The sequence below is a fragment of the Notechis scutatus genome, chromosome Z (assembly GCF_049901735.1).
Source record: "Notechis scutatus isolate UNSWTSFEM ecotype Mainland chromosome Z, rNotScu1.2, whole genome shotgun sequence".
Classification (NCBI taxonomy): domain Eukaryota; kingdom Metazoa; phylum Chordata; class Lepidosauria; order Squamata; family Elapidae; genus Notechis; species Notechis scutatus.
In genome coordinates, this window is record NC_142025.1 from 77,576,697 (window position 1) to 77,600,755 (window position 24,059).

The 24,059-nt window shown below is 36.4% G+C and overlaps 1 protein-coding gene across 5 annotated transcripts in view; it reads left to right on the top strand.

The window, feature by feature from the left end:
• The window catches only part of VWC2 (von Willebrand factor C domain containing 2), a 62,730-nt gene extending 38,968 nt beyond the window's left edge, over nucleotides 1–23,762 (top strand). For 2 of the 5 annotated variants that reach the window (XR_015745932.1, XR_015745933.1), the window contains 2 exons: nucleotides 17,306–17,454; nucleotides 20,028–20,085. Coding sequence is in view for 2 of the 5 variants with exons in the window: in XM_087947077.1 (XP_087803203.1) it covers nucleotides 20,028–20,179 (152 nt within the window). In the remaining 3 variants the exon portion in view is untranslated. Of the gene's footprint in view, nucleotides 1–17,305; nucleotides 17,455–20,027 lie in introns of all 5 variants that reach the window. The other 3 variants (XM_087947077.1, XM_087947076.1, XR_015745931.1) reach the window with 2 other exon arrangements.
• Nucleotides 23,763–24,059: the final 297 nt, after the last annotated feature.

Sequence of the window (24,059 nt, forward strand, 5' to 3'; positions counted from 1 at the left end):
GGGGGGGAGGTGAACAATGTGCATATGAAGCTTTTTACCCTTAAGGCAGGGGTGGGATTCTACTGCCTCTATCCGGTTCTATAGAACCCATTGTTAACTTTCTAAGCAGTTCAGAAAACCTATAGTTAGAAGCAATCTCCGTTTGTTTTTTTCCACCCTTATTACATTCTTGGCAGACAGCCTAGACTTCCTGTCTCTGGAGCTTGTGAGGCTTGGCTTTCTTAAAGGGAAAGGGTTGTTTTAAGATTTTTACACTGCTGTTGGTAGGAAATACTTCCCTGGACAATTAGCACTTTGAAGAAATAATTGAATAATGAAGCAAAGCTTTTAGTGACAGGGAACCAAGATGAGTGACATTCAGCAAGGCTTCTTGGTTAGCGAGAAGGATTGACATTCAAACGTGAGTTTACATATTCTTTCTGAGTTTCGGTCTAAAACTGGTTTTTGGTGAAGGTTAATTCTGTGCTTGGTGAAGTGTAATCCTATGTTTATTGATGGGATAATTTTCCCTATTCAGCTTCAACGAGCAACAGCTACTGTTGTGATTTAATTATTTGTATTGTGTTTGAATTTTTTCTTGCCTTCTTCTATTTGGGGAGTGGGGTCTTCCTCACTGCTTTAATACTATCTGGCACTGTCCTTTTGGGGTATACTTACAAGAGGCAGGATGCAAGCTTGGCACTGATTTTTTTTTACTGCCTTTCTGGGGGGCATGTGATCTTTCCTTAAATCTGGGTGATTTCCTTAGGATATCTTGTGAAATGAGTGAAACCAGCTGGTAATTTTAAGTGGTGCAAATGGATCTAAGGATTGCTTTTCCTGGGTCTGCTTTTTCTAGAGAGCTTAAATGACCTCTCTGCTAAAGGGTTTCACTTTATGAGCAAGAGTTGGCTGCTTATAGTTATCACTACATTTTAAATATTTTCATTCCTCAAGGTGCTCGACTACCCTGCCTGATTTGTAATTGCAACTTGCAGGTATTTTTAATCTAATGATTGGTATTTAGGGCAGCTTTTTGCAAGCAAAGAAGCTTTTTGTATTTTTGTACAGGTAATCCTTGACTTACAACAGTTCATTTAGTGACCATTCAAAGTTACAATGGCACTGAAAAAAGTGACTTATGACCATTTTTCACACTTATGACTGTTGCAGCATCCCCACTGTCATGAGAGGCCAGGTGAGGAGAAGCGCCCCTTGACATGAGTGATGTCGAGTTGGCCACGCCTATCCAGTCACATGTCCACAAGCCACACCCACCAACTAAGCCATGCCCACAGAACTGGTTGTTTAAAAAACTGAATCCCACCCCTGCAGGTTATCAATAACTTTATCTGATATTTTAGTCAAGTGAGTAATGCTTTTTGAGTTAGTGATTTGGAGAATAGTTCTAGATAGAGTCATAATATTTGACACTGACAGTCTGCAGTGTTAAGTGTCTGTTCAAAAGCATGAATACCCCTTATTTAGAATTCTAGAAAGGAATAATGAATATAAAAATATTTCTTATGGAATATTACTATTATACAACAACAGCATGAAAAGAAATTAGTATAAATTGTTACGTATTTTCCAGTATTTGTAAACTGAACAAAATATATAAATGTCATTTTGAAAAATTATTCATATATACGTTTGATTGTGTATGAATGTATATATACACATACATACACACAAAGTATATAGAAGTGGTAGGTTTTATTTTAAAAATAGATACAATATTCATATTTATTATAAAACTCAATCATGCAGCTGGTCATTGACCAAATATATAAAATAAAAAGAAATTCAGCAGATTTCTGAATCATGGCTTCATAAAACTAGCAGTTTCTCTAAAATCAACAAGATGTTTAAACAATTGTACTTATTACTTTTTGATTATTTCAGGATTTTAAAGCATTACAGGCAGGGGTGGGATTCAAAATTTCTAACAACCGGTTCTTTGGGCATGGCTTAGTTGGTGGGCATGGCTTGGTGGTCATGTTATTGGCTGGGCGTGGCCAACTCAATATCACTCACATTGAGGCACGCATGTCCTCGCCTGGCCGCTCGTGACTGTGGGGATGCTGCAACAGTCGTATGGGTGAAAAATGGTCATAAATCACTTTTTTCAGTGCCATTGTAACTTTGAATGGTCACTCTACACAAGCAAAGTACCAGGAAAGGAGGGGAAAAAACTTCCAGAGAGGTCCCTGAGACAGGAAGTCAAGTCCTGCCAAGAATGTAATAAGGGTTAATGGAGAGGCAGTTTCTGTAAGCAACACCAGAATGTTTCCTTCCTGCCTTCCTTATAGGATTAGGCCATTAATTTCTTCTAACAACCGGTTCTCCGAACTGTTTAGAATGTTAACAACCGGTTCTAGCGAATAATGCGAACCTGTAGAATCCCACCCCTGATTACAGGCTACATGTAATTTAAAAAATTGTTCACAACAAGAGCATCGTTCTTGATCATAATTCATATTGTGAATCTATTAAACTAAGCTTTGGCAAGATTAGGATTTGGAGGATATTTCTGGAATAAATTAAAACCTCACAAAGAGCCTTAGTTACTGTGTAACTAACTTTTGGTAATGAAGAAATTATTCAATGTATATTGAGCCAACTGGGGTAACTGGGGAAACAAGATTAAATAGCTATATATTTTTCTCACATTCTCTTCTTCTCTTCGATATTTTATGATTTCTTGCATTTCTTCTTAAGTATAGTTGATCTTAGTTTTTGCAGTTTGTCCTCTGTCATGGGCATTTAATATACCAGGAGTAATCATCACTGAACTTTTATCAGCTGAGAGTTAGAAAGATAGTAATCAATTTTGTGAAAACTACATTAGCTGAGAATATGGTGGGAAATGGGAGATATTTTTTTTACAGAGAAAGTGAAATTATACATAGTTTCACTTAGACCTTCTGAGAATATCCTCTTCTCTGTAGTTATTTTCACTATGAAAAAATGACTTTGCAGTCATTTTTTGAAATTAATTTTTAAAAGCTTGCTTGTGAGTTAGTTATTTAGAAAGGAATGTACATATACAGCACATATGAAACACCAAGGACAACATTGAAATGATACCTCAATCTATAACATTAAATCATGGTTTATTTTTTGTTTTAATACATAATACATAGGATGCCTTATTTTTCCATTTTTCTTACAAATGTAGAACATAATGTAAAAAAATGATCTTGCAGTAAATTAAATAAATTTTGACTGTTCCATTAAGTTCTACCCAAATTATGATACTTCTAACTTATGTTTGATATAAAATTTTAATTTTACTGTTAAAAATAGTAAAGTATAGATTACTTGCCTTTAATCAGAAAATCATAGTGGGTTTTTGAAAAAAGTTGCTATGGATTCTCATGAGAATACCTTATTTAGAAGACTAAATCAAGTTTGTATCAAAACTACCAAATGTATATTTATAGATGTTTATTACTATTGTTTGTTTTTCAAATACAGCCACATGCAAGGAAACAATATTTTACATAGCATCCAGTTTGCATTTTTTATTCTGTAAATATAAAAATATAGCAGAAACTATTCACTTATTCTGCACATGTGAAAATGTTTAAAATCTAATCAGTTGTTTAAACATCAGAATTACCCTTATTTTAAGAATGCAGATGTGTTTAGAGCTGACTTATGTATGGGGAAACATGGTGTACATTTGTTAATAATGGCATACAATTCTAAGATGAGAGACAGAGTGAGGACTACAATGATTGGAGGATGAATCTTTTCACTATTTGAACTCTTGTTTCACCCACTAAAGGAATTTTCAGACTCTCAAATTCCCAGATTGATTTTTGCCTGCCAAATATTTAACTGGTTTGGATATATGTACCCTATTAAAAGGTAAAAATCTCACATTTCTGCTCAAAATTTCCAAATGTGAGATATTTTTGTTGGTAAGAATGCTTAAAGTTGCTGCAAGTTTATTACCAGTGAAATGGATACACAGCAGTTTTCATTTATTTCGCTGGAGAGAAAAGGATTCAGTGAAAGGTTTCCCCTTTCTTTCCATCAAGAAACTGAAAATTGGAAGATGGATGAATGTGGAGGTCAGCTGGCTAAGTGCTTCCAAAGGGTCATTAGGGCCTGACATAATTCCCAAGACCCTGGAAGTTGTACATTCTTAGAAGGGCTTTTGTATCGTAAATATTACTGCTGTCTAGAAAAGATAGAATTCTGTTATCTTCCACCAGACCAAACATTTCATTCTGTTTTAAGGGATTGCTTCTTTCTTGATAGTTGGTATATGTGTCCAATCACAACATGTCAACGAAACTTTATTTATTGTGAATAAATAGGGTATAATTAGTTTTTTTAAAATATCATGGAATTATAGGTATATCATAAAGTTATTTTATTTTATAACGTCATTCCTCAGGAAAAATATCAACTCTAAAAATGTGTAAAATTTTAAATTCTATATTTATTAAGATGTTTATTTAGGTATGATTAGCACTTTTTCATGTAACCCATTTTCCATAGTCTTTCAGAGTCAGGTTTTCTTAATATGAAAGAACACTTAACTACTTTTCATCTTGATACTTACATTTTAGTAGTTAAAATGCACCATAATTTCCCTTCAAACATTTCATAGCTATCTTTCATTTGGAGCTATTTCAAATGCAGCTGACATTTATTTTCTAATTTTGATCAAAGTGTCAACTTGCAAAGCATCCCTGAACTGCTCTCGAGTTGCCATCCTCATTTACACTGAGACCACATACCCCTGATCTGCCAGGTACTGGAAAAACCTCTGGTGGCAGACCTGTACGTCAAGCTGTCAAAATGTGAATTTCACCATGAATGACTAGATTACCTGGGCTATTGAGTTTCAAATGAGGGCATAGAGATGGACCCAGCCAAAGTACAAGCCATCCTAGACTGGCAACCCCCTTGCACCCACAGACAACTACAAAGTTTCCTAGGATTTGCAAACTTTTACAGGCAATTCATCCTTTCCTTCATGAGAATTGCTAAACCCATGACAGAACTTCTCAACACAGAAAGCCCAGGGGCAAAGCCCCGCCCAGGGCAATCCCTACAGTGGGATCTAAACTGCCAAAAGGCATTCAAAACACTAAAAGGACTTTTTGCAAAGAAACTGGTGCTGAAGCATCTGGACCCTGAACAACCCTTCATCATCCAAACAGACACCAGCGATGTGGCAGTGGGAGCAGTGCTACTCCAAAGAAATAGCCAAGGAAAATTACAGCCCTGTGCCTACATCTCCTGTAAACTCACGGACACAGAGAGATGATGGGCTGCATGGGAAAAAGAAGCTTTTGCGGTAAGATGGGCACTACTACCCTGCCCCCACCTACTGAAAGGCGGGGAGAAACTGTTTGCAGTCTGGATTGACCATAAAAATCTGGAGGCCTTTAGGACCCAATATTTCAGCCGATTCAACTTCATGCTGAAACACATCTCCAGGGGAAGGAATTTCCTAGCTGACGCCCTCTCCCGCATGTCCCAGTACAAATGTGAAGGGGAGAAGGTAGTAGACTCCATCATCCCCCCATACCAAACAGCAGCCCAAGTGACCACCAGATGACAATACCGCAAGTGAGACCGACCCGCAAGTGATCTAACCACAAAACTCAAAACAAACTGTTAGCAGACCCCTGGTTCTGTGACAACCAGCACATCTTGACAAGAAGAGACGACCTAGTATGGAAGGGGATGAAACTCTACGTTCTAGAGTCCCTATGCACCTTAATCCTCCAACAAAGCCACAATGTCAAATCGGCGGGCCACTTGGGTTCCTAAAGACTTTACACTTAGTGCAGAGGCAATTTTGATGGCCCGGCATGAAAAGAACTGTGGACAGTTATGTGAAAAGCTGTACCATCTCTGTCACTATGAAAAAATGGCCAGGAAAAACCCCTGGACTGCTGTAACTGGTGGCAGAGCCAATGAGGCCATGGGAGGAAATCGCAATGGATTTTATTGTGGAGTGGCCAAAGAGCGGGGGGAGTACGGTAATCTGTGTGGTGATTGACTTATTCTCCAAGCAGGCACACTTCATATCCTGCAGCAGACTACCCTCAGACCACCAGTTAGCCAAACTGTTCCTGAAACATATCTGCACCTGCACTGAGTACCATCTGCATTGAGTACCACGAAGAATCATCTCAGAGGAATCCAGTTCACGGCTAAGTTCTGGAGAGAGTTCCAGTGGTCTATTAGGCTATCCCAGGGCCTTAGCTCAGCTTTTCATATAGGCTACCAATGGGGGTGGGTGGAACGTTTGAACAAGCTACAGTAGAGGTGTTATGTGAACCATCAGCAGTCCGATTGGGAAGACCTCTTGCCTTTCGCCAAGGTCACGTACAATAATCCTGTTCATAGTAGTATGGGGCTATATCTATTCAAAATAGTGAGTGGCTTGGACTTTGTCCCAATGCCAGAATACCCAAGGGATCCCTCCTCCTCAATTAGCTTGACAGACTGGCTGTTGACGCTAAAAGCAGTATGGAAAAATGTCAAGAAGGCACTAGCTAGGGCTGTGCAGACCTATAAGAAACAGGCAAACAAACACCAAGCCCCACAATGACCATTCCAGCTGGGGGGGAAAGTCTACCTTTCTACAAAATGCTTGAGGTTAAAACTCCTCAGTAAGAAACTGGAACCCAAGTTCATGGGGCCATTCTCCATGTAGTGAAGATTATCAGCCTGGTGATGGTGCAATTAAAATTGCCCTGATAGCTAAGATACACTCATTATTCCATAGCAACCTCTTAAAGCCCATGGTCAGGTCAACCCTGAGACCACTACCCCACAAGCCCCTGGACCCAATGGTCACACGGGGGCAAACCCATTATGAGGTGCAACAAATCCTTAACTTGGGGTGGACAGGAGACACCTCCACTATTTAATCAAGTGGAAGGGTTATCCCTTATCAGAGGCATCTTGGGTAAAGAGTAGAAACATCCAAGCTGAATGCCTCATAGCTAAATTCCATGCAGACAGTCCAAACAAGCCTGGAGGAGGAGAATCACAACCCTAAAATCTATATCTGTATTCAAATTGTTTTTGCTTTGTACAAGTCGCCTTCAGAAAGTGAGGGGAGCAGAATGTCAATGTCAACTTGCAAAGCATGCCTGAACTGTTCTCGAGTTGCCATAGGAAAGGGGGATGGGAAAGTGAACTTCTCTGCTGCCTTAAGGAGCTGATATCTCAGTCAAAACAGGGCACATTCCACCCAAATCTCCAAGGCCGTCTCCATGGGAACACAAAGTGGCTAGAGGGAGGGACTTTTACAACCCTCAAAATTGCTTCGTTTTTGAATGTGACTGATGACACATATTGAGGGGAGGGGAAACAGGGTCAGAGGCAAAGCATGAATTCACTGAGGTCAGAGTTGGCTCCACCTGCCCCTTCTGGCATGAAGCTCCTAATAAATAACTGGATTTCTTTTGAAGCTTGGCTTGAGATTCATGAATTAATTAGGGCATCTGTCGGAACCCTGACACAATATTTTTATTTCCTTATTGTCAGCTAAATCTTATTTTTTACTTAATTTTAGAGGTAATTTAACTATACAAATAAATAGTCACTATAATTGGATTCTTTCAGTTTGGAAACCATAATCATGCCATATGTATTATCCTTATATACCGTCTTTCTCCAACAATATGCCCCCCCAATAGGAAGGCCCAGCATTGCTTTGTATGCATGCAGTGAAATTAAGTCCTGCCCCCAAGATTGTGTTGCTATCTTCTATTAAAAGTCCCTACATCTAAAAAACATCCAAGTTATCCAGGAGCTTGCTATTCCTGAGACCATCATCTGTGAACTGTCCTTAAATATCACATTTCAGTTCTTACTATGTTAGAGAGCCCCTGATTATGACATTGAACATGCAAACAAGCTAAATACACTACTAACATGGCAGCATCTTGCCCACATGCTTTTATCTTTCTTGGTGACTTCAATCTACCTCATATTAATTGGACCCTTAACAAATGTACAACTGAACCCACACATGCAACCTTCTACAATGCAGTAACAAATCTGGGACTAGAACAATTAGTAACCAACAACACTAGACTTAACAACTGCCTCGATCTCATCTTCTGCAATAGTTTGAATTCAATTTACGGAATACAAATTAAAGAACCCTTTTCCAACAGTGACCACAACATGATTGACTTTTGTCTCAACATACGTCCACACAAATCATCACAACGACGGAATCCCCAATTATAACTTCAAAAAATGCAACTATGATCTTATAAACAACGATCTCTCATCCCTTGATTGGCAATTTCTATTCACTGGGTGCAATACTGTAGAACAGTGGCCCCCAACCTTTTTTGTGCCGCGGCCCGGTACCGGCATCACAAAATGTTCCGCGGCCCGTACCAGCATCAGCATGCATGACAAGGCAAGGCGAGCCGAGCGACCGGCCAGCCAGCCGTCCCCGCTTCTCCCCGCCACCTTCAACTCCTCCTTTGTACCTTTGTCGATGGGCTTCGCTTCGGGACGGCTTTGGGACGGTCGCTTGGCTCACCTTGTCTTGGGTGCTGAAAGAATCCTCGCACCTTAGTTTCGTTCAAAGCCCCCCCCCCTCTTTGATGAAACTAAGGCGCAAGGATTCCTTCAGGACCCAAACGCTGCTTACCAACCGGAAAAGCTCGCCCGGAAGCACTTTCTTGTCAAACAAGATGGTGGCGCCCAGCAAACCAGCAGCCCGGTAGGAAATATTCCACGGACCGGTACCGGTCCGTGGCCCGGTGGTTGGGGACCCCTGCTGTATACAACATATTTTTACTTGAAGTCAAAAGAGTCATCAAACTATATGTACCAATAACAATTCCCAAAACCATAAAAAAAAAATTACCCATAACAATAAGGAAGCTTCAATCCAAAAAAAAAATCACTTTGGCGGAAAAACAAATCTGATCACGTTGCCAACTTCAAAAGCGGATACAAAAATGTATGCCACCAGATAAAGACTGAATGCACCAATTATCACATTAAACAAGAGGAAAACCTTCTACACACCAATTCCACCTGCGCTTTCTACAATTTTGTAAACAACAAACTAAAAGACTCAAGGTCCATCCCACCCCTGAAAAGACCTAATGGTAAAGACTGCAATGATGACACCATTAAAGCCAACCTCTTTAACACATTCTTTGGCTCAGAATTTGTGAACAGCAATGGATCATGCCCAGTATTTCCTAGTTGAACCTCAGACAACTACAAAGATCTAATACATATCAATTTTACAGAAGACAATGTTGAAAAAGCACTACGCAATCTAAAACCATCTCTATCTATTGGACCGGATGGAATATGTGCCTACTTTTTAAAAAAGCTATCCACTGCCATAGTCGAACCTCTAAGCATAATCTTTGAAAAATCTTTCAGAACCAGCCCCTTGCCAAAACTATGGTCACATGCCATGGTCATCCCCATCTTCAAAAAGGGAGACCCCAGCCTAGTTGAAAATTACAGACCAATCTCTTTATGCTGCGTCACTGGTAAAATCATGGAATCAGTTATTAACCAATCCATCATCCTCCACTTAGAAACAAACAAGCTACTCTCTAATAAACAATTTGGTTTCAGGAAAAAAAACTATTATGTAATCTGCAACTCTTACACTGCAAAAACATATGGACTACACAAGTCGATCAGGGCAAAGCAATAGACGCAATCTACATAGACTTCTGTAAAGCCTTTGATTCAGTGGTACATGACAAACTACTCCTAAAACTAAAATCTTATGGTATCTCTGGACACCTGCATAACTGGATAGAAGCATTCCTGTCAAACAGACAACAAATGGCCAAAATTGGGAGTGTCCTATCAAATTCTGTACCTGTCAATAGTGGTGTCCCCCAAGGCAGTGTTCTCGGACCAACTCTTTTCATACTCTACATAAATGACCTCTGTGATCATATCAAAAGCAACTGCGTTCTCTTCATTGATGATGTAAAGCTATTCAACACCCCAGACAATACTGCTACCCTTCAAAAAGACCTTGACTATGTATCAGAATGGTCAAACAAATGGCAACTTCAAATCTCAACAAATAAATGCTTTGTCTTGCATATTGGCAAAAACAGTCAGAAAATAAAATACAGGCTGAATAGTCAAGACCTTGTTGATGATCCAAACTCTGTCAAGGATCTTGGAGTACTCATCTCTAATGATCTAAGTGCTAGAGCCCACTGTAACTACATAGCCAAAAAGGTGTTAAGAGTTGTTAACCTAATCTTACGTAGCTTTTTCTCTGGTAATATTACACTACTAACTAATACATATCATAGTATACAAAACATTTGCTAGCCCAATATTCGAATACAGCTCAATATCAACCCATATTACGTATCTGATATTAACACAATTGAGAAAGTCCAGAAATATTTCACAAGAAGAGTTCTCCACTCCTCTACTCATTGCAGAATACCTTATGCCACCAGACTCGAAATTCTAGACCTAGATTGCAATGTCCTACCTGTCAATGAATACTTCAACTTCAACCATAACAATACAAGAGCAAACAATAGATACAAACTCAAGGTTAATTGCACCAAACTTGATTGCAGGAAACACGACTTCAGCAACAGAATGGTCAGTATCCGGAATACTCTACCTGACTCTGTGGTTTCTTTCCCAAACCCCAAAAACTTTAACCTTAGACTGTCTACTGTTGACCTCACCCCCTTTCCTAAGAGGTCTGTAGGGGGCATGCATAAGCGCACCAACGTGCCTACCGTCCCTGTCCAATTGTTTCTTTTTTTTTTTATTTTCTTATATGTATCCATGTGTTCATTACTATGTTTTTACATGTACCTATTATCTTGTAAGCAATCGACAAACCAAATAAATAAAAATAAATACATAAATAAAGTTGAGTAACATCAAGATACTAATGATATCTCAACCCATAGTAACTGGATCTAAACCTGCAGCTTCATGTAGATGTTTAAACAGGAGCAAAGAGAGTACCAAGCCCTGCAACAGCTGCACAGAGCAACTGGGGAGAGGGGAGTGGATCTTTCATTCCGTATCAACACTAATTGGGACCAGTCTTGGAGAAAGGAGCCAAACCAATGCAGACCTGTGTTAGCTCGCCCCTAACCCTACAGTTGACCTTAAAAGTATATCGTGGTCGAAGGTAAGTTTGACACCCCTGAATTAGAACAATTAATTAAGGAACAGATAGCTGTCAAAAGTTGTGGATGTTCCATCACTGGAGGATTTTAAGTAGACACTGGATATTTGTCTGAAATGGTATAGGCCAGTGTTGGCGAAGCTTTTCTGCACTGAGTAATGAAATGGGTGCATGCGCGCGCAAGGAACCACCAGAAATCAGAAGAACAACTCCCCAACGTGCAAAGACCAACTAGCCGGCACGCATGTCCTGGAAACCAGAAGTTCAGATTCATGTGTGCAGCAGAAAGCTGCTCTTCCGGTTTCTGGCACTCCTGCACGCGCGAAGAGCACCTGGTCTTTGTGCATGCATGTGCCAGAACCCAGAGGAGCAACGGGTGACAGCTGGCATGCCCGGAGAAATAGCTCTGCATGCCACTTCCAGTATGCGTGCCATAGGTTCGCCATCACAGGTATAGGCTCTTCTGCTTGAGCCAGGGGATTAGCCTAGAAGATATCCCTTCCAAATAGGTTATTTTATATTGTTATTTTTTTAGCTTTCTAAAATATCCAGTTTATCAGTGATTTGTTGAAGTTCTTTTGTAAAATGTCCTATAGATTCTTCTTTCATCTTCTCTCCTCTTTCAAAACCTTTTTTCCATTCTCCCTTCAAATTCAACCAGCTCAATTTTATTTGATTTCACAGATTCAGATATTCACTTTCCAACTCTTCAAATAATTAACTTCTATTGCTTAAATAAATTTTCTAGCAAAGCCCATCTGTTCCAGCAGTAATAACATGAATCGCCAATTCACATTATCAAATGCCTTCTGTGCATCTAGAAATATCAGAGCCATTTGTTTTTCAGGATGTGCCTCGTAGTATTCCAAGGTGTCCAAGATTACTCTCATATTATCTTTAATTTGTCTCTGGCAGAAATCCATTTTGATCAGGATGAATAAAATTATTTAGATATTTTTTAAGTCTTTCTGCCAATATTGAAGCAAAGATTTTATAATCTGCATTTAGTCAAGATATAGGTCTATAGTTCTTAATTTGTAATGGATCAGCCTCCTCTTTTGTAATAAGTGTAATATAAGCTTCTGACCATGATTTAGGTATCTTCTTCTTTAACATAACTTCAAGCAATGGAAGATTCAACAATTCTTGTAATGTTTTGTAAAATTCTGCTGGAAGTCCATCTGGGCCTGGTGCCTTTCCATTATTTTGCTTCTTGAGTGCTTCAGTTAACTCCATCATCGTTATATTGCTTTCTAACATTGTTTCAATCTCTTTAGGTATCTGAGGTAAATTAGCATTCTGTAAGTACTGTTTAACTCTTTCCTCATCAATATTCTCTTGCATGTATAGTTTCCCATAGAAGTCTCGAATGATTTCCTTCTTCTCTTTACTACCATAGCAAACTTGGCCTTGGTCATCTGTTAATTGCAATAATTCCTTGATTCTTTCTCCATCTGGTGTGCTTGTGTCTTCAAAGTAGTTCTGTTTAACACCTCTAATTTTCTGTGCTAATTCTTCTTTTTCTATTTGACCCATTTTATGTTTAACTATATCCATTTTTAGCTTGATGTCCTTTTTCTGTGGCATTTTCTGTAGCTCTTTTTCAAGTCTTTTATACTCATCCTCTAAGGCCTTAGAGGCTAATCTTTTCATAGTATTTCTTTTCCTTGTATAGTCTATTATCAACCCTCTAACATATGCCTTCACTGTATCCTATACATTCTGAATTGATGTATCTTCTTTCTTTTTCTTCTCTAAAGAAAAAAGCCAATTCTTTCTGCATCCACTGTGTAAAGTCTTTTTCCTTTAAAATAGTATTATTTAACGTCCATCTAGAAGGTGCAGTAGGTGGAAAGGTGGAAGCCAAAGAACAACGTGAATCAAGATCTACAAGAGCTGCTAAATCTAACTACAAAATATAACCATGGAAGAGAAAAAACTGATTACAATTAATATAAATGGACTTAACTCAGCCGTTAAAAGAAGGAAAACCTTTCATAAATTAGAGAAATTAAAATTTGATATAATTTGTCTACAAGAAGTACATATTAAAAAACAATATGAACAATTGTTGATACAGCCAAAACTAGGGAAAATATTTATTTCCTTTACACAATGTAAGAAAAGAGGAGTGGTTTTATATATTAAAGAGACTATCCCAGCAAAATTGATTTATACCGATGATGACGGAAGAATACTAATGGTGGAAATAATGGACAATAATACAAAAACACTCATGATTGCAATCTATGCTCCGAATGACAAACAAGAAGAATTCTACAAAAAATTACATATGAAAATAATTGAACTGGACTATGCTAATATAGTTATGATGGGAGATTTTAATGGAATTGTAGACAATAAATTGGACCATACAGCACAGAAAACAATAAAGCAAAACAGAAAGACTCTCCCTAAATCTTTTTTTAAAATGGTAGATGAAATAAATTTAAGATACATGGAGAGAAAGAAATGCTAAAACTAAACAATACACCTTCTATTCAAATAGACACTTATCATGGTCCAGAATAGATATGATATGGATGTCAACAGAATTAATAACTAATATTCAAGAAATAAATATTGAAACAAGTACTTGGGCAGATCATAATCCAATGACAATTAAATGGAAAGGACAAAAAAGAAGATCTAGATGGAATAACTTTCTATTATGTTGGTTTCTTTAACCACATGAAAGAAAGTATCAGCTAATGAAATTAACTGCAAATCACACTGAAAAAGAATAGACCTCAACTGTACTTCAGCTGTCTTGGAATCTAATTGGGTTAGGAATACAAAGAAGATGTCTTGTGTTGAGCTGCCTGAAAACAGCTGCAAATAAAAAGGAGTCAGTGCATTAAGGACAATTGACAAAACAATTGAAAATAGCAAACAAAAGTTTCTTTATAAAATTTATATTTAATTCTTATCTTTTGTATTATATTCATCAGATATCTCCAAAGTAATATAATAGCATAACATAAAAACATATTTTAGAAATAGATAATAAATAGCATCTTCAACATACAAGGAATTTTTTAAAAAATGATAATCTTTCCATTCAGAAGAGGTAGAGACAAGGTGCTTTGGATGTTTTTTCATATATTTCAGTAGCTGAAAGTTCACTTCAAGTTTAATGGAACAACACTCCTAAGCCTATTTACTTGATATTTAATCTTACAAATTTCATTTCAATAGTTGCTTGCTAATTTTCAATCACATTAAATGGAAGATTCAAATTTCCTTCTTAATTTTTGTGATCAATGCATCCTCTTACTTTTCAGGTAATGATATAAAATAAAATCATCTTTATGTCATTAAAATCAGTTTTTTTAATGGAAGGTATGACAAATATAGAATAAAAGGCAATGTTTCTTAAACTTGGGTATATGTACTTCGACTCCCAGAATTTCCCAGCCAGCTTTCTTCACTAGGAAATTCTGGGAGTTGAAGTCCACACATTTTTAAGCTCCTACGGTTGAGAAACTCTGGGATAAGGCTTACTGAACTCCTTGCCCCTTCAAATTTCTTCATAATTACTGAAAAGAAACGTCTATATGCTCATTTCCTTTCTTTACCTAATCATTATCTTTAACAATCTCACTCTCCACTTTAATTCTTGGGTGTCAACCAATATTTAACATCTGTACTTTAATATGTTAATTGGTTTATTAGACCAGTACAAGAAATGTGTCTGAGTGATTTGTGAGCTCTTATAAATCTGTCCTAAGAAATCAGTAAATCAAATTAAAATACATCTATAAAATACTCTGAATGAAGTCCAAAATATGTGATCTCTAGAATTACATAAAAATTGATATCTCAAATTACATAAAATATATCTATGTAGCAAGAGCTTAGCCTTTCAAGAGCAAGTGGGTCTTATATGATGCTGCACAAAATCTAGCCATATGTGCTATAATAAACGGCAGTTCATCTGTAATCAGGATCTGAGCAATCAGAATATCTGCTGATCAAATGAAGGATGAATCTGGTTCAAATGTCTTTATAAAAGAAAAGTACGTTTTGTGATTTCTGTGTCTCCAGAATCAAAAGGGCAATGTGTTTTATCCAATGCTCCTTTTCTCTATTTGCCATTCAGAGGAGAGAACATGGCACTGGATGAGAGACAAAGCTTTCTGATGAGTGGTGTTTCTAGCTTTGTGAGATAGCCAACAACAGTGATAATACAGGTAGTTCTGGTTTCACAACTCCAACTAATTCAGGCAAAACAGTCACCAAGCAAACCATGTGAATGAGAGACTGAAGACACTAGATAAAATTTCCTGTGCAGTAATGTCAGTACTTTCACTCTCATGGCATGTGTTATCAGGTACAGAAAATTATATGCGCACATTTTAGTTGAAAAATTATTTTTTTACTATCGTTTATTGTCATATTTGCAAACAGTTGCTTAATGAGGTAGTTGCTTAATGAGTATTACTGAATATCTATTGTTTGCTGATGATAGGAAGGTTGAGGCCTTCCCTAGATCTTTCTGATGCCAGTAACCCTTGATACTGTGTTTCAGGGTTTGTTTCACCTGATCATTCCATTCTTGAGAACCAAGGATATCAAGAAACCCAGACTTAGGGTTTAAACAGCCTTAATCTAGATAGCTTGAAAATTGCCGTGGAATCAGTGGTGCTTGAAGATAAAAGTTAAGCTTTGCCAAAAATGTACGGAAGCATGTCACACTTTTGCCTCAACTTTTATCAAGCCTGTTTCCAGGCACAAGCATTTGTGACACAGTGGGATATTCATTCCTAAGCAGTAAAAGAAACTGGAGGACCCAAAGAAGAGTGGGGCTAATGTCTTAGCATGAAATAAAGTCTTACACATGGCTGGGATGCCACATCTTCTCTTGAAGTGGAAAAAATGGAATAGCATTGGGAGATTATGTCCAGTGACAATGGCATACCTGTAGTGAGCTTTCCTTAAACCAGTGGCATGCATTGCTATTCCTAAATGCTTGAAGTCTGCCTTGTGACCATTAATATTCTATGAGCAGAGTATCATCCTCTTGGAAAATTTCATAGTCTTTTTTTATAGTTTATCGGCAATGGATTATTGCTGCAAAGTTGAAGTTTTTTTTAAGGCCTAATGATGTTCTGGGAAGAACCACAGAATCTTAGGACCGGAAGGGGCTTTGGAAGCCTTCTAGTCCAACACCCTGCCCATGGCACTGCAGCAGCATCTCCATAAAGCAGCAGGGATGAACATTTGAATCATTTATACATTTCATCATGCCACTGATATAAAACTTAAAAAACAGAGTGGCCAGAATGCATCCGTTTCGTCATTTTGCACTTGTAACTGGCTTTGTAAGAAACCCTTGTGTGTTGCACCTGACCTTAAGAGTTATATTGGGAATTCTGGATGGGGAAAATTGTGAGCTAACATGTCTTCAAAGAATGGACAAAAATCTGAGGTGAAGACTGGTGAATGTGTGACTCCATACAGGGAGAAGCCAAGAGTTTGTGTGTGTGCTGCTTCTCACAAGGAAACCAACAGATTCTAGAAAATCTATGGGCAAACTTCAAATATTGTAGAAAAGTCAAGAAAGACATTTCGAGCCCCCAGCCTCAGATAGAGCCTGTCTTCCCCCCTTTTCATTAAAATTTATTATAATATAATATTCAAATAGAAACAAACAGCAGAAAGGGGGAAAAAAACAAAGGTGGGTGAGAAAGTGATGATATAAAAGAAAAAAATCAGTGACATGGCCTTTTTCAGTGCAGTAGAGTACAAAATAAAGCCTTTTTGCTTTATAATTCTAGATGCAAGTCATTTCTATAACAACAAAGTTAATCTAATAATCAAAGCCTAAATCAAAGTCATTTTTTTCCTTTTTCGAACATGAAGTCCCAGAAGTGGTTCTCAAGTAGAAACAAAACTGAGTAAGTTCTTTAATTAAAACAGTCAATTTTGCCATCTTTGCTACCTCCATCACATTTTCCATCCATTCTTCCATTGTGGAAATTGATATTTCCTTCCACTTTTGTGCCTACAGGGTTATCAACACTGTGAACATAAATAATATGTTCCAACTTTTCTTTCTTTATCTAACAGATCTAAAAGAAAAAATTATGGTTTCAATATTATATTTTAAAAATCTTTTGAAGATAAAGATCTGGTCTTAATATTTCCTTGCTTTATCACAAGATCAACAGCAATAACTGTGACAGGGATCTGGGAGTTCCAGTGGACAGCAACTTAAGCTTGAGTGAACAGTGAACTGCAGCTGCCAAAAAAACCAAGCAGGGATAGTATGAAGATCAGGGGAAATGTTACTACTGATTTATACTGCTCTGGTAAGACCATATTTGGAATACTGTGTCCAGTTTTGGTCACAAAAAAAATATTGAGAATTTAGAACAAGTGCAGAGAAAAGCAACAACAATGAATAGGGGACCAGAGATTGAAATATTTGACAGTTACAAGAACTTGGTACTTCTAGTTAAATAAAGAGGATTAAAGTTGACATGATAGCACTCTTCAATATTTGAGTGGCTGTAACAGAGAAGAGGATATCAACCAATTTTCCAAAGCACCTGAGGGCAAGACAAGAAGTAAAAGATGGAAACTTATCAGGGAGTACCAACCTAAAAGTAAAGAGAAATTTCCTGACAGTGAGACAGTTAACCTATGGAATGGCTTACCTCTAGAAGTGGAGGTTTTTAAGAAGACATTGGACAGTCAATTGTCTGGAATGGTATAACATCTCCTACTTGAGTAAGGGATTGGAATAGAAGAACTGCAATGTCCCTTCCAATTTTGTTACTCTGTATTCTGAAAATCCAGCAGAGACAGTACTTAGCAATAGCACTTGGGCTTACATACTGCTTCACAGTGCTTTACAGCCTCCCTAAGCAGTTTACAGAGTCAGCATATTTACTGACTTTGGAAGGATGGAAAGCTGAGCCTTGAGCCAGTCAGACTCAAACTGCCGAACTACTAGCAATTTAAAAAAAAAACTTGTTAAAAGTGCGAATTATAAAATTTATAATGGGTTTATTATGGCTTAACCCATAATATTTGGAATATTATTTATTTCAAAGGACTTGAATTTAATTAAAAAAATATCTTCACAGGAAAGTAGACCATTTATTTTTCTTAACAGGGCTAATTGGTGGATTTTCTTAAGAAGATGAGTGAATTGTGACAATAGAGTAATGGAGAGCTGAGTGGATATAGAGTTAAGAAAAAAGTTCACATTTTTGTTGCTTTAATTTTTTTGATTACAAATTTAAGGAAAGAAATGATTAATATTGAGGAAAAAAATAAAAGAAGGAAGGAAAGGACTGTCAACTGAACAAATCTGACTCAGAGAACCGTACAAAGGATGATGGACAAATCTGAAAATAATATTTATTTAACAATAAAATTTATATAACTGCCCATTTACTGACAGCAACATTACTGTGGCAGCTGTAGTATCATTGACTGAATCTATTCAGAGAGACTTGATTTTATTTGAAGGGAGAAGGGAAAATATTTACAAATACAGAATAAAAGAAAAGATAAATATAAATTTGAAGAATCTGCAATATAAATGAGACAGAAACAATAATTCAAGAGATGAAAAAAGATTTAAACAATGTGACATAACTGGATTTAAAAGAAAAAGGATTTTACCTGAGACTGAGAATAGCTATAGAACAATCTAGTGAAGACAGAAAGGATAGTGTTGTTGAAGCCCTATTTTTTTTCCAGAATGAGAAGACATGGATGTAGAAGTATACAGAATTAACACAAAGGAATGAAAAATTAAGATTTGTACTAAGAAATATACTGTGGACTTTATCAGGAAGAAGACAAGAAGCCAGTTTCTAAGGAAACATCTTAACATTAAGCTAAGGATATCAGAATAAGAAAATAATTTTGATCGGAGATAATACTGTATGCCCTTTATAAAACATCATAAACCTTTTGTGGACTTTTTTTGCTGAAAGTGAACAGAAATTATTTAATGATTTTTGGATTTGCCATTCAAAAGGATTAACTATGGAAAGAAAGCATAATGTAATCTTAGAGGATGGAATGATACTAAGTTTGTAACTATGCTAAAGATCCAAAGTCATTTTTAAAAAAACCTTTCCATTTCTCTTTTTTAAATTTTCTTCAATTCCTATCTCTTTTCTTTCTTGCTTAATCTCATTTTCTGTACTTTTTCATATTTTTCTTGGGTAAAAATGTCTACATAAATTTGCACAATTTCCCCCAAAATTCATTTTTAATTTCTCATTTATCACCATTTCCTGGAAAGCATTAATTCACAAGACATAACTACCTTCAGATTTCTTATATCATTTTCCTTTTGCTTAATTTAAAAAAGTCTGTTTATTAATTCATGTTATCCACCATTTACTTCTCTTACATAATCATAATATTTCATATGCTCTGATCATTAAAAGCAAGGGCATGAATCACTGATGCTGCTGTGGTTAGTTAAGCATTCATATGATACTTTTAATAAGATAAAGAATAGACTAGGTTATCAGCTGAGTCAGTATTTAGACCAGTATGTCAGTGAAAACCTACTTTTCACACCATTGTATTCAGGGATTTCTAAACTAGAGATGATCTTGCAAGCTAGCATATTGTTGCTTGCATCTTTTCAATAAAGGAAATATATGGAAAACTAATATGCATTTGAAGACACCACATCCTGAATCATATGTAGAAGTAATTTCATTAATATTTTAGTGTACAAGTGTATTAATCCTTACAACTTTCTAACATAGGTGAAGCAGAAAACCTGATCTACTTAAGGCCACACAGCGAGGTTTTGGACATGAAGGGATTTCAATTCACTTATCTATATATGCCAGCCAATCTCATGGAATAAGGGTCATATGAAACACCTCTTTTTCTTTTGTTTTAGGGCCCAATTGCTTTGCTGAGACCATGGTTATTCCGGCAGGTCGAGAAGTGAAGACAGATGAATGTACTATATGCCACTGTACTTACGAAGAAATTACTTGGAGAATTGAACGACAAGCTATGTGTACCAGACATGAATGCAAGCAAATTTAGATCTACTAATCTAGGGAATCAGGATATTTTTATAAAATATTTAAATCCACCAGATGATTTGGTGAAAAATGAGAGTCAACTTCAAAGAATACTTTTGTTGAAGATTAAGTAGGCATCAAATATTTTGTTTTTGACAGAGGGAAATATATATGTCAGCATTTGCACCTAAAATATTATGTTATTGTAAGTGTTATATTTCCAAGTGAGTACTTTACAATAGGCTCACAGATTATATTATTTCTACCACTAGTTTAAATGTTTTATATAGATGATACTAATTAAAGTAACAAATGGTTGACTGTCTTCTTGCATATCTGACCATGCATAAAATAAATAATGTTTGTTATATTATATAGACTATTTTTATGAAGAAACAACAATAGGCATAGAAAAGGTAAAAAAATTAATAATATTATAACCACTTAAATTTGCAAGGAATGAGGTGTTTACCTATTTAATGCAATAGGACATTTGTTATTGACTTTAGTAATTTTTATCTGCACAGAAATATGAACACAATATGTGCCAATATTTCTTTATTATTAACATATACTGGCATGAACATACAGTAATCTGAGAGAAACTGGTCTACTTCATAATCTGCTGGATAATTTTTATATTCTGTTATAAGAAATTCAGTTCCCATCGGTAGTCTGAAAATATAACTCGTATATTTACTGTGATTAAGCATTTAATTCATATGAATAAATCACATAATTTATGTTTTTTCTATCTTAACTTAGTTGAAAGTACTTTTCCTGATAGGCAAATAATATATGACAAAACATATCCTGTTTCAACTGTAAAGTACATAACATGACATGTGGCATTATTTGTGAAAAGGCAGATTGTCGATCATTTTCAAGTCAATTGCTCATGACATCATTTTCAAGAATTCAAGAAACAGAATGAAAAATATTACAGTTCTTATGTTAGAAGATTATTAAATTCTGGGAAATCCTCGCAACTCTTGCTCTACAAAAATGGCATTTTAAACAAAACCGAATTAAGAATTTTTAAGCATTTAATTAATTTAGGCATCTTTCCCAAATATCTTAAAATACTTTATTGTAATTGAAACAGTTAAACCCATAGCAATTAGTATTTCTTTTCAATTTCAAGGCTAAAGAATTGATACAATTTCAGTGAGAAATAGCATCTTTCAAATATACCTCAGCTCTTGACAAAAAAGTAGAAAATACTTGTTTTTTTAAATTTGCTTATTAATTAGCTTACTCATGACTGTTTCATAAATAAATTTATATTCAGTATTTCAAATATTTTTGAAAATTCTAAGATGCTTCGTATTTATTGTATTTTCATGATAAAGCAATGATACAAATTTTCCAAACAATTTACCTAACAAATTCAAAGATTATGTTAAAAGAATGCAATAGCAACAGGTAACATTCCAGACTTGTGGCCGTCCAGTCTCTTCTTAAAAGTTATAAGGCACCCATAAATTCTGAATGCAAGCCATTTCATTGGTTAATTATTCTCACTGTTAGGAACCTTAGTTCTAGGTTGCTTCTCTCCTTGATTAGTTTCTATCTATCGTTTATTGTCTTTCCTTCTGGTGCTTTAGATTAGGTTGACTATCTTTTCTTTGTGGCAGCCCCACAAATATTAGAACAGTTTTCATGTTACCCCTAGCCCTTCTTTTCAGTGAACTAGACACACCCAATTCCTGCAACTGTTGTTCCTATGTTTTAGCCTCCATCCCCTTAATCATCTTTGTTGCTCTTTCCTCCACTCTTTCCAGAGTCTCAACATATTTTTTTATAATATGGTGACCAACACTGAATGCAGTATTCTAAGTGTGAATACTAAGGCTTTATAAAGTGGTACTAATACTGCATGTGATCTTGATTATATCACTCTATTAATGCAACAGAGTATTGCATTAGCTTCTTTTGACTGCTGCCACACACTGCTGGCTCATATTTAAGTGATTGCCCATTAGCACTCTCACAGTTACTGCTATTTAGTCAGGTTTCACCTAATTTGTAGTTATACATTAGGTTTTTCGTGCCTAAGTATGAAGCCTTACTTTTCTCTACATTGAATTTTATTTTGTTAGATACGACCCAATGTTCAAGTCTGCTGAGATCCAGATGGATTTTGAGACTATCTTCTGGGGTGTTGGCTATTCCTGCCAGTTTAGTGTCATCTGCAAATTTGATGAGTTCTGATGATAGGTAAGTAGGTAGATAGATTCTGTTTACCTTTTAAATCAATTTCTTAGATGACAACTTGAAAAACAAAATGAGGCATTGCTTCACCTTTCTCTTCTGATTTTTCACTCTCCTGATAAAGAAAAGTTATTAGTAAGAATATGTGATAGACTAAGCATTATACCCAGTCAACTGTAATACTACTGCAGGTATGGATAAAAGGCATTTTAATATTCATTCATTAAGAAAAACTGCTGAAATCTAGCAAAATTGACATCTTGATCTAGAACTTCTATTTTGAGAGGATTCTCTCAACTCACTTCTGCTAGTATACCCTGAGTAATCACTGATTCTTATGGATTTCAGTCTGTTTAGCACTCCTACTCAGGAGCCCAGGAGCACTTAGTTGAGCTCTTTTCACACATTATCCACAGAGGTTCTTACACAAGCAGACATTTGCTCTACTCTTTTAATGTTTTCCTGACTTCAAGTTATACCTTCCTTCACCTCTGGTTCCAGAGAAATCTAGCTTTGCTTCTACCATAGTTCTCCTGCACAAGCTTTCTTCTAAAAACTAGTTTACCAAAACCATTTGGTTGGTTCCAGTTTTCATCTTGCTTACATTTTTTTAACAGCATATCTTTCTTTCTCTTTCAGATATCTTCTTTTTTATCTCTTCTAGATAAATTATTTAAATGATGCTTTCTTTCATATATCACCTTCCCTTTCTCTCTTTTTGTCTCCAGACAAGTAAGTTTTCCCTACCATGAAGAGGGTGGGGCTGAAAAGAACTTGCTAGGTATGCCCAAGGAAGTTTCTTCTTCCCATTCCTTCATCTCAAGGGATATGTTTTGTAGTTAATATGTACTTTCCTGCCCATTACTCAAATCTGGAATAAATATAGGCTATCTGGTTCAATGTTGTAGAGCAGGGTTGTCAAAAACACATTGTTACGGCAGTGTCACGTGACACATTGGGACTTTTTTTCCCTTTGCTAAACCGGGCGTGGATGTGGCCAGCATATCTGGCCCACAGGTCAGGAGTTTGACAGCCCTGTTGTAGAGGAAAGAGCTGCTGTATCTTGTCTATATGGGTAAGTGGGAGACATATTCATCGGAGACCTTATAAAATGAATGTTCTCTAATATAATTACATTGCAATCTGTCTGACAGTAATCCTTTTGTGCCCAGGACAAAGATTTCAGGAAAATATACTGTATTGTATGTTGATGGAGACTTTCATGGTTATGAGCTTCCAGATTAAGAACCATAATCTAAATTTATTGGATATCTTGAAGTTTCACCAGCAACTATGACTGGCATTTTCAAAGGTGAAAGTGGTTAGCTTTATAGAGCATTCCTTGGTAATTCAGAAGCGTCTTAATCCTGAAGCTCATTGCCATTATAGTCTTAATCCTGAAGCTCATTGCCATTATAGTCAAGGAAAGTTGGAGTTATCCTGTCGTACAATATGTTCCTACCACAGACTGAACCTTAATGTTAAGTATACATTTGTTTTTTCCTGCTAACTTTTTAGATGGAACAACATCACAATGCAGATACTAAATGCAGTTTTCTTATTAACACCTTCATATAAATCTACAGTGTTAAGAAAAATATCAGGAATTGCTCTGATCCCCAACCTCGTTAATGAAGAATCAGAGGAATAAACTTAAAGAAATGATTAAGAAAATGCGAATAAGAGAC